We start from the raw sequence: 17,048 nt of genomic DNA, 5'->3' as shown, positions 1-17,048 counted from the left end.
TTCTTAAAAAAAAGGGGGGGGGGAGGAATTCACCTGTTTTCACACATCTAATTATCAGGAAGGAGAAGAAAAATGGCACATGAAAATATTCTTAGTATATTGTCTTTGTTATACTGCCAGATATTTTATTGGTGCTATTAAAGGTCCCAGTAGTCTCTGCTTAAGATACTGTTAAGTAACCTTATGGTTTGTGAAATGGGGTTTCTTGAAACACTGTTATTTAATAGTACCAATAATATTCTTGGCAGTATAACAAAGAAGTACTTTAAGAAATTCAATAAGAATAGTTACAAATTTTCTTTGCATCTGTGTCTTTGGAAGCTATTCTGCCATTTCACCATCTTTATCTTTGTGGAATAATTAACAGTAGCAAATTAATGAGGGCTCTAGACCTCAGTTCTTTTTCAACTGTATTTGCAGATGGCATAAAACAGACTTTGTGGCCTTAGGAATAAAAGTTTATAATTTTGATTTTACTTTTTTTTCCCTAAGGGAAATGTCAGCCTATCACATAAGTAGCTAGTACTGTTGGCTGTAATAGCCAAACATATTGGAAAGCAAAAAGATAGTAAAACTAACAGTTGAATCAAAAGCGTATTGTAAACAAATGTAAGAATTCTGCAAAGAGTTGTCTCTGAAGTATATATCTAAGTGAAATTAGAGGTAAACTTCAAAGATCGTGTTCTGGCACAATATCTGAGGAAAAAAATAGTTAAGCCAAAGATTTTCAACAAGTTGGAATTTATTTCTAAGTTGCCCCTGAATTTTGCCAAAATCAAAAATGGAAACATACTTGAAGATTCCTACTTGGTCAAAGACCATCTGAGGAATTTGTAAGGAAGTCTCAGCTTTGATGAGATTAGAAACATTTATGGCAGCTGTGGAAATGAGTCTCTTCCTTCCATTTTCCTTCCATACCACCTTCTCTCCCTGAGTATTTTTTTCACTCACCTTACCCTAGCAAGTTATTTACCTTACTCATGCCCAATTTTTTTGAAGGAGTTTGGAGCCTGAGAGCCTCGGCACAATATTGAGGAATATTCTGCCACCTCATCATACAGGCATACATCCTCCACAAAATGTTTATTTGGTGAAATTGGCCATTAGGGTCACATTATAAGGGCATACAGTGTATAGCTTGCCTTGTCCAGGTTCCTGGGTTTATTGCACTACAAATCTCATTGTCCTCATTGGCTTTTATAGCTGGATATAATATAATAATAATAATAATAATAATAATAATAATAATATATTTTTAGCCCGCCTCTCCCTTTCGGATCAAGACGGGTTTCAAAAAATAAGCAAATAACAATTACTTATACAAAGTCATAAAATCACAATTCCCATTCCCAACAAGAGACAACAAATTATTAAGTTTAAAAACAAATTTGGATTAAAATTCCAATTTGAATTAAAAATTATAAAGTCAGGTAGAGTCTTTATAGTAGAGTTGCTATAAACAGAGGAGCAGTCTAATTCGTTGTTGGAATCAATTGGGGAAGGCCTGCCACATCTTAACTGCCTTTTTAAAGACTTCAAGAGTATCAATCTGACGGATCTCATCCGGCAGTCCATTCCACAGTTTTGGAGCGGCTGATGAGAAGGTCCTCTGGGAAGTTGTTGTAAACCAGGTCTTCTTCGGCTGCAGAAGATTTCTCCCAGAGGACCTAAGAGTGCGGGGTGGATTATATGGGAAGAGACGCTCCCGCAGGTACGCTGAACCCAATCCATGTACGGCTTTATTGGTAATAATTAACACTTTGTATCATGCATGGAAGCTGACTGACAGCCAGTGAAGAGCTTTTAGGATGATAATAATAATAATAATAATAATAATAATAATAATAATAATAATAGATTTATTTATAGCCTGCCCAATCATGAAGAATCCGGGCAGGTTACAACAGTAAAAATACATTAAAAATACAATAAAATTCAAAATTAATTCCTTCCCAACCCTCCATTTCAATTATAAAACTACGATATAGGATAAACACTAAAATACTATAGGATAAAAATTGGGCGGATAGAGACATTGATCACGATCGAGTCATATTCGTATTCAGGAAGAGGAAACTAGGTTGGAAGGCCTGCTGGAAGAGATCCGTCATAAGGGCCTTCTTAAATGCTGTAAGAGTGGAAATGTGACAGATCTCCTCCTGCAGATCATTCCATAACTTCAGAGCAGCGGTGGAGAAGGCCCTCTGGGTAACTGAAGTTAGCCTGAATTTTTTTGGCTGAAGTAAATTCTTCCCAGAGGACCTTAATATGGGGGATGGACAGTACAGAAGAAGGTGTTCCTTTAAGTATTCTGGACCCAGGCCATGTAGGGCTTTAAAGGTAATCACCAACACCTTGTACCTTGCCCGGAAACTAATTGGCAGCCAGTGAAGGGACTTCAGAACCGGTGTTATGTGATCGTTCCAAGAAGTACTTGTGATTAATGTGGCTGCCATGTTTTGTACCAGCTGAAGTTTCCAAACTTAGCACAGGGGTAGGAGTAATCGAGAGGTTACCAGTGTGTGTACTACTGTTTCAAGGTCTCCTGGCTCCAGGAAAGGGCGCAGCTGACATATCAACCGAAGCTCATAACAGGTGCTCCTGACTGTCGCATCCACCTGAGCTGTCAGCTGAAGCAACGAGTGATGGAGCACCCCCAAGCTGTGAACAAAGTCCTTCAGAGGAAGTGTGACCCCATCCAGAACTGGCTGACATAATTCCAATCCCGGGTTCGGGTTTCCTATAGCAAGTACCTCCATCTTACCTATATTCAACTTGAGTCGATTTTCCCTCATCCAGTCCATTACCACCCCAAGGCGGGCATTCAAAGGAGAGATGCCATCCATAGTCACTGGAAGTTACAGAAAGCGTAGGTGTTACATGGTCTGATCTGGGGTTCCCAGCAACCAACCTGTATAGTGGAATATAGTGGAAGTTCTGGAAGGCACCAGGTTGGGGAAGGCAAAATTATCCCTATCCTTCAACTTTCTTTTTTGCTCTTTTTCTTATCCACATGGCATGTGATTGTTTCCCTTAAAGGTGTGTTTATTGGTTAGCATTCTTTTAGGCAAGAATAGGCAAAGGGAGCACATTCTTCCCATCAGTCTAGATTGCAGGAGTCATTATTGTAAATGCTGTGGTATACGTCTCCTGTCTCCAGTTTGCCCTGTTAATTTTATAGTTTGCTGGCATACCATATAGTATCTAGCAGACTAGCATTTACTATTGGTTTCTGGTCCGGTGAGTAATGTATTCCGTTTATTTTTTGAACTTCATTTTCATTTTTTGGTTCTTTTGATCTCATCTGTAGTTTGTCCTCTCTCATTACATAGTCTCCAGTGTTTCATGTTTTCTCTCAAAAATATGTTCTACTACATAAATCATAGAGACATGAAAAATGCCAGGCACTTTTTCACAACAATGATTAAAATGAAGGAGATGTCATAGCCATACACAGATTTTCCCAGATGACAGGGCCCAGATTTATTCTGTTTATTTTAGAAATATTTTAAATACTTTAGATGAATGAAGAATCCAGACTACAAGATACTCTGTACAACCTGTTTTTGATATTTAACATACATGAGCTTTAGTATAATAAGATCTCTAAGTGGTCTTGTTTTTGAAGTCTATATATCACTAGATGGAGTGGGTTCTGTATATTTTGGCAATAGTCATCTTGCAGTGTCTGTGATGGTCAAAGACACCCACCTAGCTATGTTATTCACAGGTTGCCCATATAGAATAATGTGACTAAAGAACCAGACATTGTGAAAGATCACTATGGCCCAAAAGACACTGCATAAATAATCCAGTTTGAGATTGCTTTAACTGCCCTGACTCAGTGTAGGGAATCCTGGGAATTGTAGTTTATTGTGGCACCAGAGCTCTCTGACAGAGAAGGCTAAATGTCTCACAAAACTACAGTTCTCATGATTTCCTAGTATTGAGCCAGGGCAATTAAATAGTCTCAAACTGGATTATTTCTGCAGTGTGTTTTGGACCTAAGTCTTCCTTTTACATTTGGGGCTCTTCAGGTAACCAAGAAGAGTGTATGTAATTTGAAGAAGTTCACCCAATCATGTTATTAGTGGAAACCATTTGTAATACACAAACTCATCCAAAGTGAGGTTAATGTTCTGAAATTTAGCTGAAATGTGTAGCATTTCATATGGAATGTTTCAAAATTTGCATGATCCTTCTACTCAGATAACATAGCTATTACTCCACCACATCAGTTGTTTCAGCCAAACTAATGCAGGGCACATATTATTATTATTATTACTCCCTTTTAAAGGTCAAGTGCATTACTCTATGGTCCCTGATGCTTTAAGGAAGGAGACTGTTTGCATTCATTACCATCAACTACTGTATTAATCAGATTTAATTGATATCTCTTTCATCAGAAGAGCAAAGTCATGTACTTAAGTATCAGAAGAATGAACCTCTTTTGTAACTTTCACCTACTCAATACTGCACCTAGAACAGCATTAACATAAGAGGGAAACTAGCATAATGCATAATGCAGTGCAAGGCTAATACCGTAACATATTTGCAAAATTTCTGCAGAGGCAGTATAGCCTTTTGGCTTGCTTTGGTGCACTTGCCAAGCTGTTGCTGTTGTATTGGTATAGATATGATGCAATCTCAGCATTAAAATGCTGAGTTCCCTTGGGTTTCACTTGGGGGGGGGGGAGGGGAAGAAGCTTATGAAAGAAAAAAAAATGGAACAAATCTTACTATAAAGTTGGAAATTCAGTGGGCCTTCGCCATATGTGGGGAAAAACGCATAAGCTCAAACCCCATTAGTTTCAATGGGGGAACATTCCTGCATTCAGTGCGCACGCCATTCATTTTACAGCGGCTTAACCTTCTGCATAAGGTTAAAACCACGTATACCGTGGGCGCTCTGTACAGTGCTTCAGTCCCTGTTTACACACTTTGATATAGCTAGCTAAACTCCCTGGCTGCATATGTAGGTGTCTTACAAGACTATGCTAGGTTCATTCCAACTCTTGCAGAAAGCTTCAAGCCTTTGGGAATAGGTATCATGTTTCCCACACCTTTTCCAAAATATTCTGTATCAAATATTGACTATGCAGCGCATTCATCTTAAGTGGACAGATGTATTACTTTGCCAAGAATGGAGACAAAAGCAGTGGATCCCTCCTCTCGACGGAAGGAGCATGCAGATGGAATTGGATCTACCTCTGACACAGTTATCATGCAATTATTGATCCTCATTATTTGTTTTTCATATACAATATAATACGAGTTTAAAGCTTACAAGACCATAACCCAAGCAACTTTTCTTATCTCTGCCATACACCCAAGGGCTTGGAAATCTCATAAAATATATGAACTAATAATGTGTTAAGTTAAGTTGCTAATGGGAATAAACTATTTCATGAAAGGAGGAAAAAAGTCCCAGTATAATGTGATAGCTGCCTCCTGGAATTCTGGGCAGTTTTTCATAATCTCATGGGAAATATGAATACAGTATAACTCTCTTTCCTCAATTCAAACAGAATGTAACCAGTGCAAAACAAGAAGCCCCAATCAAATAAGCTCAGAAGCTTTTAATTGTCGTCTTCTTGTATGGTGTAGAAAATGGCCTGAATAAGATGTTAATCTAGTTTTTTGTGTCTGTAATAAGAGCTTCCCAGATGTTCTGAGAGCGCAGAGTAGACTATATGGGGAGAGGTGTTCCCGCAGGTAACCTGGGCCCAAGCCATGTAGGGATTTAAAGGTAATAACCAACACTTTGTACTGGATGGCACTACAGATGTTATATAGTCAGTCCTCAGAGTACCAGTGACCAATCTGGCTACCATATTTTGAATCAGCTGAAGGTTCCGAATTTGTCACAAGGTTAGCCCCATGTAGAGCGCGTTGCAGAAATCAAGACGAGAGGTTACCAGAGCATGTACCAATGCTTCAAGGTCTCCCTGGTCCAGGAAAGGCCACAGCTGGCAGATCAACCGAAGTTGATGACAAGTGCTCCTGGCTGTCGCCTCCACCTGAGATGCCAGAAAAGATATTGCTATACTCATCCTGTACTGTGTTTGCATAAAGTGAAGGCTTCTTTTATTCCCTTTTGAAGGGCATAAATCAAATCAAATCACCTTTATTACAATTGACAAATCATCAGGCAAGTAAAAAGGATGAAAACAGATTAATATTATAAATATAACACATATTGTATATTTAATGATAAAATTATATACAAAATTTCAGGTATTTTGTATAAAACTCTACCATATATTTGTAAAAATCAAAACCATAATCAACCTTACAGTAAAGGCCCACTCCCTCGTAATCTAGTCAACTTCTCCTTTCTCTGTAAACTAATTTTCAAACCCTCCCTTTTCTGGGGGTGGAATCTATAATGTTGTGAGTTTTGTATGATGGTTTTATGGGTGTTTATCTCTGACACGAGATGCCACTTCCTCTGTAACCCTTTTATCGTTGTCAAATAAAAGTTGTTTTAACCATCAGTCCCAGAGTTTTCCTGAGTATTCTTTTAACTGTGGACAAATCAGTCTCGCTCACTCATCTTTACAAAAGGGACATTCAGAAAGGACATGTTGTACTGTTTCCACCTTCCATTCTCTGCAGGTGTACACCCGCTTATTATATACCTCTAGGATTGCTGATGGGACGTCATTAAATCTTGCTTTACTGGCCAGAGTTGAGAGGTGTTAGTGATAACAAAAGCCACCAAGAAACCAGATTTGCCATCTTTATCCTTGCACAATTTCTGTGAAAACTTGGGTAAACTATGTGGACGTGAGTTCATAGAAGTTTCTTGTAGAGGCTATCTTAGATTGGAAGTACTGTCCTGTACTCTGCCCTTTATATCTTTATCCCTATAATATTTAGTTTTTTTCATCAAGGTTTTCTCTTAAAGAACCAATCAAAGAAAAGTGGGTATGTTTCTGCAAACTCCATATTTATTACTCAGCAGTAATCAGAAGACTAGAGTAAAGCCAGATTAAACACTTGCATCTTAAGGCTATTTAAGTAAGTTTAATAATAACATAATTCCACTCTACTACAAAATCAAATTTTGTTTTTGTATTATAAGACAGAATTTTCCTTACCATTCCATATGTCTTGCTTTTACAGTAAATACAAAAGTCTCTGTCTATCATTTAGTCATATAACTGTTGTTATTATGTGCCTTCAAGTCAATTCTCACTTATATGACAACCCTATCATAGATGTTTTTGGCAAGATTTATTCAGAAGAACTTTGCCCATTACCTTACTCTAAGGTTGAGAGTTTGTGACTTACCCAAGGTCACCCAGTGGGTTTCCATGGCTGAACAGGGATTTGATATCTGGTGTCCCAGAGTCCCAACTCCAGCACCCAAACCACACCACCACACTGGTTTGCAATGAACCTTAAATGTAAAAAAAGAGAATTATTCATCAATTGCTTTTGACTTGATCTTTATTTAGCTCTTCTGGTCAGTTTTCGAGTGTTATGTCAGAAACTCCTGTAACTTAAATATATGCCAGTTTGAGAGACATACTGCACTCTGCCCCCTCAGCCACTATTTTGTATCTGATTAGTAGATCCCCCACTGGCTGTCTGGTCATATAAAGCAATGTCCAACTATAAATTCTGAATTATTTTTAGCTAACTTTGAAAACTGGATGTTAACACGTTAAAAAAATAGTTGCCTCCTAGGATGTGTCACCTGTTAAGTAACCGAAGTCGTCGTCTGGGACAACATATGTTTAGTGTGCCAAAGTGTCTCCTTGGGATAATGTGCAAGTCATAAAGTTTTCTGGTATAATTTGTTTTCTTCACCTCAACTTTTGGAACATATAAATTTTTCTATGTGAGAAGCATCAAAATTGTTATGACTTACACTTTTCTTGACAAAGCCAAAGATTTGTTGAAGTCATCTCTTTGTCTTCAATATAGAACTGAAATCATTCAATTTATGAGCCATATTATCTTTAATTATGTGGTTACCTTGCTATTCATTTCTGTTCTGCAGAACAGAAGAAACTATGAAGCTGGTATTTGTTTTTGGAAACTGTTATTTGACTTAAGATATTTTGCTTCAGACATGGGTCTCTGGTTTTTTTAGGCTGCTATCCTAAATCAAGGTAGTTACTATTAAATATATGTTTAGTGCTCAACATCAGAATTTTTTTCAATTCTTTGTTTGCTTGCTTGTTTGTTTCAAACAATTTTGCTTTGCCTAGAGTTAATGGTTTAAGCTTAGCAAATCTCCATGGTAATTACTGAAAAACGCAACCAGGAACCAAGACATTAGTGGTGGGCAGATGGCAAATGACAAAGGGATATATGGAAACATTCTTCTTTACTTTTGTACCCTACCCCCTTCAACTACTGTAAATTATTGTAGAGCCTTTTCTTACCCTATATTCTTGAACCACCATATGCTTTCATTCCTTTTTAGTAGTATGTCCAGAAAAGACGAAAGCTAGAGATTTTAGGTGCTTTTATTATCTTAAGGTAATGACCTTCTTTACAGATTGATGTGTTGAAAGAGAATAGTAGCAATACTGAATCCAAAGTAGAACAAGTGCAGGTGATGAAGATCAAAGAGTCTCCTGTTATATACATCACAGAGCCCAAGCCGAACATATTCTTCTAGTCCTTAGCTGCAATCTGTTGCATTCTTTCCTCCTGGCTGGGGAGACTACAGGTTCTTTTTCTCTATTAATGGGATATCCAACCAGAATGAATTATTCCATTTATTTATTTTTATATTTGTGTCCCATAATTCCTTCAAAGAATGAAGAGGCTGTATATGGGACTCTTGACCCATTTCCTATCTAGTTGTAATCAGTGTGTTGAATCTATGTAATTATAGATCCAAAGAGCAGGCATGCACATTTGTCTGGCATTTGCTAACTGATGGGAAGGGTGCTAAAGAAATCATATAATCATATGTGAAAAACAGTTCTTCTAGTGAGGTGTTGATTTTCTTTTAAAGTGCATAGGGAAAGTATAAATTCCTTCTCATTTGTGAAGTCGAAGGCTTTCATGGCCGGCATCCATAGTTATTTGTGGGTTTTTCGGGCTAAGTGGCCATGTTCTAGCAGAGTTTCTTCCTCTAGAAGAAACTCTGCTAGAACATGGCCACTTCCTCCTCATTTCCTTTCATAACACTTTATATGCTGCAGCTGCATTTCTGTCAGCAGAGTTTTCTAGAGCCATGTCCTATCTCTCTTGGTTAGTGCTATTATTCTTTTCAGGTGAACAAAGGGTATGGGATACCTACCTACCCACAGCCATAGATTGCCTCTGGCTTTAATTTCCAGTGATTAGAGGGGCTTGAATTGTGTGTTTGTGTTTGGTTTGGAACCTAATTGTGACAAAATTTACAAACTATTGACTTGCACTGACTGCTTAGTAACAATGACAGAACCAAAATGCTCTTGTTTTGAGAGATAAAAGGGCAAAAGTCTTCTTATGCACAATAGGATATGGACAAATGAGTCTGAAACTAATAAACTTACTGCAGATTTAGAACTTAAAAGTCTCAAGACAGCATATGTGGTCACATTCTCTTTTTTGATGTGGTTTCCTACATGTTCTATGTCAAATGGGGAATGTATAAAAATGATGAATCTACTTTTTTTAATGGCAGAAGGTAAAAGAAAGTGATTACTAATAGAAGGAAGGGGAAATAAGAAACATAGATGGAGATCAAAAGCTTACAATACCTGGGGAAGTAATACATGTGGCTTTTCTTCTTTTTTATTATTTCAGGCAGCAATTTGGTTCAGACACAGGGAATGACATATGACTTAGTATTACTCATTTATGAAATATACTGATGGTCAGCTACATTATAATAACTAAATTGCATTAAATTAAATAAATACAAAATGTTTCTTATTTACAAGCAAATCTTTGTTTAAAATTTTAGATCCAAACAAGCTTTCAACTATATGGTTTACAAATACACAAAATATCTATTATCATATCTCTCATTTTAGTATATAGAGTATATATTATTATCAATACTTCTAAACTCAAGTCACTCAACTGCTAGTACCTTTACATGGAAATAGTCATGCTTGCAGGTAATTGTATACATCTGTGTGGGGTTTCCTGTGGCAGACTCTGTTTGCAAATGCTGGCTCAATTCCTTGCATGGAACAAAAATAAAAAAGTTGTGTATTTAAATGAAAATTAACCTAATTATTCCATTTCCAAGAAAGCAAAGTTAGTATTTCCTGACTGCCTGTGCTAGAGGATGTCAAAAATAGGTGGGATCCTTCAGGCTCAAGGATTCTGCCCATTTCCACCATTCTCTTGCAGCGGCTTACCAGCCTAGTAATTTGACTTCACCCTGCTTTGGACTAGTAATGCAAACAAAGTAAGTTCCCTTACATGGAGTTAAAACATTGTTCCATGCAACTGTGGGGTTTTAGACCATGGTCTTTACCAATCCTGCCTAAAGTTGCCATAGAATGAGCCTGCGAAGTTTTTGTATGCAAAGCATGTGCTGTACTACTGAGCTCTTCCTCAAAATTATAGCCTTATCTGCAAATAGCAAAAGGTTGCCAATGAGCCTCATGCACATATGTATTTTGAACGACTTGTGTCAAAGCCACTTAAGCTACCACTGAGTTCATTTATCATAACACGAGCCATGTCATACTTAAAAGAAACAATAGCTTATCAGATTTTGCATAGCAGCTATCTTCTTGAATGTTTTCATGGGATCTATGGGTTATCTGCTTATTATATACATAATCTTCTTGAATCCTTGTACCTTTACCAGAGAACTGGTGCTTATTATTGTTGTGTTAGCTAGTGGGACATGGCCTCTGGACCTGCTAGAGAATGCTTTCAACTTTAGTTCTGACAGAAAAAGCAGCAATGATGTAGACTATTAGAAGCCTTTTGTTCCACAGTCTTAGTTGTCATGCTCTTCAGAGGACAGCCAACTTTATTTAAAAAAGCTTAACCACATGAATAGGTGAACATCCATAGTTAATCTGGAAGAGAAGTGACCCTCTATGAGTCCTCTCCACTGATACACTGCTCATGTCAGTGGTTGTTTGAGTGAATAAGCTGGCTACAGCAACCATCTGTTCCTGCTTTTCTATTGTAAGCTTGAGTGCAAGGCCGATGTCTTTTATTTTGTTTTATCTGTGATGCCTAGTTATTATAGGCACTCAAGAAAAAATAATTAACAATGTGCATGGTATTTACTGCTTAGGAGGGGCTGGAACTCTGTCTACTGTTTTGGGAAAGAGACATAGTGGTGAAGATAAAGAAGAAGCAATTGTTTCATTGGCAACTGGTCTCATGCCCTTAGAAAGATGTGCCTCATATTTCGAAAAGTGCTACCCTGATATTCTAAGCTGACTAAGAAGCTGCTATTGGAGAGAGAAACAAAAGGATGAGGGCGGGGTGGTGGTGGTAATGGAGGAAACTGAGAATACTGGTCTTTTGTACATGTTGGTATATAAGCAAAATTTAATTGTGTAATATAGTTCCCAAGTGAAATCTTAACTGGGTGGGAGCCTCTACACTTGAAAGAACAATGAACACCTTATGCCCTATCAGTCTTCCCCAACATCTTGCTTGAGCTATGTTCCATCAGCCACAGTCAGCATGGCCAGCAATCAGAGATTGTGGGGGTTGTAGTTCAAAATAATTTGAGGGCATTAATTAGAGAAAGCTGTCCTACCATTATAGGAGACTTGTGGGAAGAAAATTGCATTTTCCCCATTATCCCTCAGAGTTCCAACTCCTTCCTTCCTTCATTTTCTAAGAAGAATGATACGTGCGTATTACTGCAATGGCCTACCACCATTTCATTAAAAGAGAACAGGAAAAACTTGTATCTAATAACATATTTATATATATTTTGGGGAGTCAGCATTCTTAATAAATTTGCAAAAGGATAAAGTGTTATGTGAATCATAGAATCGTTATCTAATATTAAATAAATGTATCTTTCTAGTGCACTTGGAGGATCTTCTGCCCTTCATATCCCTGCTTTTCCAGGTGGTGGCTGCCTCATTGATTATGTGCCCCAAGTATGCCAGCTGTTAACCAACAAGGTAATACAGTAAACAGAACAGAACTAGCTTTTTACCTATAACAGTGTTATCAATACAAGTCCTTTAGAGCTAAATTTGTGTATTGATTATAAATAAACTGTACGGCCTGACTACCAAGCAGAACATCAAGCTTGTTTTTCTTGAGCATCACTTCACAATGTTGTGGGTCTTTCCAAAGTGGAAGATATTTCAAAAGCAGTTTGTGATATTGTGAAGTGGAGGCTCTGTTCTTGAAAAGAGACAAAAGGGTCACCTTTCCCCTGAGTATGCTTGTGACTGCATTACACCTAAAATACCTGTTTGCATCCCTGTCAACTATTGCATTTAACAGGAAGGTAGGATATTCTGCTATATGCTTTTAATAGCAACCTATGGAATCGGTTGTATTCTTTCCTCTTTTTTTAAAAAAATGGTGGTGTCAGGCTGTAATAAATGCTGGCACCTGCGCAAAGTACTCTATTTAAAATATCCTGAAATCCTCTTTTTGCTGAAGAGATTATTACAAAAATAAATAATTAAAATATAGCATTCAGGATAAACTTGTTTGTGTAGAGCAGCAGTAGGAAACTTGGTCTAAAAATGGTGAACTGCAGTTTCCATATGCCTCAATTAACATTGTCAATGGTTTGGACTTGAGGGAGTTGTAGTCTAAGCATGCAGAAATCATCAAGTTGCAGTATCTCTCTAATTTTCAGCTACACTGATGTTTATCTTGACATTCTATAGTTAAGTAAAAGCTATGTTCTTTTCGGATTCTTCTCTATAATCATACCAAAACGAGTAAAGTATTTTCATTAGGAAAAACTCAAGCATCTGACCTTTTTGCTGTTTATTGCAAAGTTGTTGTGTTTCAAATGACTGAGAGAAGAAAGAGGCTGTGCATGAATACATTTGAAGTTTCTTAGAAGACTGATTTTTAGACTAGGACCCAAGGGTGCCACATATAAATGGCAAAGTTGCAGTGCTACCTGAAGGCAATCCGTCAGGCTTAATGTTGATATAATGGCCTTGGTGCACCCTTCTAACCTTCAAGAGTTAGTTTTTGTTGATTCTTTTCTAACAGAAGAGGTATCTGAAAACACTGTGCAGTCTTTGGGATTGCAGCCTCACAGCCTTTAAAATAGTAATATTAGGTCAAAGCTTTCAGCGATCTGGTTATCGAATACTCCAGATTCGTGCTTTTTTCTAATTGAAGCCATTCTTGTTTAAAGGAAACCTAGAAATTACAATTTTATGAAACATTCTTTCGAATGCATTTCTGTCATTTTTCTGGAATCTATCTTTAGTTCTGTTTGTGTTGTGGCTGTCTATTGAAGTTATCTTTTTTTATATGGTTTCCAAGTACACAATGCTGTTTTTAACTTTTAAAAAAATACCAGCTTACCTATTTTTTTCTATTCCCAGAGTAACATTTTAGATCCCACTTAAAGCATTCAAAATAACAATTTCTGTATAAACTGAAATACATCCAATTTTATAAATAGAATTATTTTATTTTGAGAGGGTGTAACATAGCTCTTAGCACTGATTGTATCATGCTTATTTCAGGTAATTTAGCACAGCTGTTTGCCAGCCAAGGCAATCCAACATTAACACAGCCAATATAAACAATATGTACACTTAATTTTCTTTCAGCCTGTAAGAGGTTGTAGAAAGTTCCCATTCTCATATAATAATGGAGAATTAGATGAGTGGCACCCTGGTCCAGAGCACATGCAAAGAACATCTCTCAAGTGCTTCTATAACTCAGTGTTTTGTGGCATTGTGCATGCCTTCCAGTTGGCATTTTTCTAGCGTTAGCACTTCATTATTGGCAAATCAAATTTCAGCAAAGGAGGATAAGTATAAAATTTCCTCTTTTATGTATTTGAAAAAGTTGTGTAACCCTCCAGCTTCTCTTTCAGGTTATTTTGGATGGATTATCTTTAGTATCTAGTTAACACAGTTCACATATGTGAAATCCCCGAAGCTAGTATGTTATTCTGTTGTAAAAGCAACCAAATCGGTGACGTCTTAAATATCTGTAGTATATCTGTTGATAAGCAATTTTTACATGAAAATGTTTACACACCTACTAATCTTTTGTTGCTTATGTATGTAAAATTAGTGTGCTACAATCCCATTTTCCTAAACTGTACGCACAGAAAATGTGTGGCCTATGTTATAAACAGAGAGTAAGAAGCAATTTCTAGTAAAATATTTTAAAAAGAAGGCGTTAGTACTGTCATTCATCTTTATTATATCTTCACTGGGTTTCCCCCCTTAATTTCTGATATAGGTGCAGTATGTTATTCAGGGTTACCATAAGAGAAGAGAATATATTGCAGCCTTTCTTAGTCATTTTGGAACGTAAGTATTTATGCCTCACTTTTAATGGAATGAAACCAAAATAAGTTGCTTTTATACGCTAGCCAGCTACCTAATCTTGTATTTACTGACAGTACATCTGGTTTTCAGTACAGGTTGTTCAAAGTGTGGATGTTTAGAATTACAGACCTTGTTAGTTTTTTCATTGCATTGCTTGCTTAACAACGACACCAGGGTAATAGACCTGCTGATAGAAGGGCAAGAGGTAATTTTCACCAGTTCTACCTTTTTCTGTACCACCTGAAGAAGGTGGTACAGTGAGGAGGTCATGGCAAAGGGAGAATTGGAAAAAATCACACACACATCCTGACCAGGAACGTAGCCAAGAGGGGGGGTGGGGGTCCTCCCCCCTGCCATTAGATACGATAAATGGTGTGTGCTGCCACGCCGCTGCACCCAAGCCCCAATATAATGGTGGCACTTAGTCTGGACCTCCCCCACCTTCCCAAAATCCTGGCTACGTCCCTGTCCTGCATTGACATGGAACAGATAATACAACTCTAGAATAAAACCTGCCCTGATGAGATTCATTAGGCTTCCTCTTGGGTCTAAAATACACTGTAGAAATAATCTAGTTTGCTATTGCTTTAACTGGCTCTGTGCTTGGGAATCCTAGGAAATGTAGTTTATTGTGGCACCATAGTTCTCCTGTCAGTGAAGGCTAAATGTATCACAGAACTACAGTTCTCAGAATTCCCTAACATTGAGCCAGGGCAGATAAAGCAATCTCAAACTGGATTATTTCTGCAGTGTGTTCTGGACCTTGGATGTCTTTCAAACAGAAATTCAAAATGGTCAGTGGTGGCTTTACACTAGCAGAAAGCATTTCCCCTTGTAGACACAAGACACCTGATCTTTGCCCAACTCCTATACCAGGGAAAAACCCCATGCAGTATACTCTATGGAGTTCCAGAAGATCCCTCACCCCTCTGGAGCAGGTTTTAGAGGAACATAGAAGATGCAGAAAATGAAAAAGAACTAAAATTGCATACCCCACCTTGAGAAAGTTGAACTACTTCTCTACCAGCACACATCACAGTTAGAGAAAATGTTACATTTTTGCTCCAGTCTGTGGATTGTGTGCCTTCATAATGCTTCCAACTTACATCAACCAGAAGGCAACATATTGAGGGTTTTTGCCTGGCAGGATTTACTTAGGAGAGATTTGCCATTTTAAATCTCTAAGGCTGAAGGAGTGTCACTTGTGCAAGGTCACCCAGTAGGTTTCCATGGTTGAACAAGTATTTAAACCTCCAACTCCTGGAGTTGTAGTCCAACACTCAAACCACATCTCCACACTGATGTTCAGACAGCTTATTAAGTTTTAATTCTACTGGTGTTTTTAATGGCTTTAATTGCTGCATTTGATTATTTGTTTTCCATTTGTTCTGTAGACTGTATGTTTATTCTTCGGTATATTATTATCCTTTTCTTTAAGCCTCTGTGGGTATTTACTGGTAGCAAAACAAGTATAAATATTAAACAAATAACCTCTAATGCATTCAATCAAAAAGACCTGTCTGTGTGGGAGGGACCTTTCATAGAGCTTTAAAGAGCCTGTGCAGGAGGGGAAGAGCAAGGCTGTGAGATCCAAAAATGGGAGAGACTAATGGCTGTCTTATTGGATGCACCTGCTTGATACCTTACATGCATAGCTTCCAGTTTCCTCTTCTGGGACAAAAAAAAAAGTGGGAAAAGAAAGAAATCAAAATATCATGTACTGTGATGATCTGCTACATAAAGATGTGCACTCACCAGAAGGCATGGAACATGCTATGTGATCTCTGTTCCTCATATAATCCAATTATATGCTTCAATATTAATAACAGATACTTTTTTTTTAAATAGCGGTGTGGTAGAATATGATGCTGAAGGTTTTACAAAGCTCACCTTGTTGCTGATGTGGAAAGATTTTTGCTTCCTTGTTCACAGTGAGTAGTCATTCGCCTTGGGCAGAAATGTCTAGCCACTTGAAGTTTAAAAAAACATTTGAAAGGGTATAAACCAATTACAGGAAGATTATAAAGGTTTTATCTGTTTTTATTCCATGATTATGTATTTTTTATGCTGTCCTTACAGTTGCAAATTCCACCTGCCATCTAAAAAAAGGTAGTAGTGAATTATGCAGATCAGTAACATCCATTTGTTTTGCTCATTTGTTTAAAAAACTTCTCTAAGATACAAAAGAAACTTCCTTAAAGGTCACAGACAGGGGAACAGATTGGGGTATTCTTAACTGTCCATCTGTCAGTAGACATTTAGCATGCTGTACTGATCAGGTGCTCTCCCACAATGCCCGTTAAATTTTGTTCTGTTACTCATTTTTTTTCTACTGCTTAGTATAATCAGCCTTCAGAATCAGAACAGTGGTGTAGAGAGGGAATCACTGAATGAGGCCTTTCTTATCTGTACTTAATATTCAGAAATTTTCTCTTAGGGCTGGAACAGACCAGCAAGTTAAGACACCTTCTGAGTGGCTTAGGAGCACACTGCACACTCCCATCACACCTGGATTGGGGCTGAAGCATGTGGTTGCCATGGCTCCAGAGCAATCGGCTCCAGAGCAGCCCCAGTCTGTCCTTTTCAGGTGGTTTGTTCCACTCTTTGACT

At 37.7% G+C, this 17,048-nt stretch overlaps 1 protein-coding gene across 3 annotated transcripts in view; it reads left to right on the top strand.

The window, feature by feature from the left end:
* Positions 1-17,048, top strand: part of LOC149310706 (BRISC and BRCA1-A complex member 2) — a 165,281-nt gene that overhangs the window by 86,809 nt on the left and 61,424 nt on the right. For all 3 annotated transcript variants that reach the window (XM_089529561.1, XM_089529562.1, XM_089529563.1), the window contains 3 exons: positions 11,972-12,071; positions 14,350-14,420; positions 16,287-16,369. In XM_089529561.1, coding sequence (XP_089385687.1) covers positions 11,972-12,071; positions 14,350-14,420; positions 16,287-16,369 — 254 coding nt within the window. The remainder of the gene's footprint in view (positions 1-11,971; positions 12,072-14,349; positions 14,421-16,286; positions 16,370-17,048) is intronic.

The sequence above is a fragment of the Sceloporus occidentalis genome, unplaced genomic scaffold (genome assembly GCF_023333645.1).
Source record: "Sceloporus occidentalis isolate IW3139 unplaced genomic scaffold, rSceOcc1.0.p SCAF_6, whole genome shotgun sequence".
In the NCBI taxonomy this organism is placed as follows: domain Eukaryota; kingdom Metazoa; phylum Chordata; class Lepidosauria; order Squamata; family Phrynosomatidae; genus Sceloporus; species Sceloporus occidentalis.
Note: the sequence above shows the minus strand (reverse complement) of the source record. Positions and strands in the feature narration are given on the sequence as shown.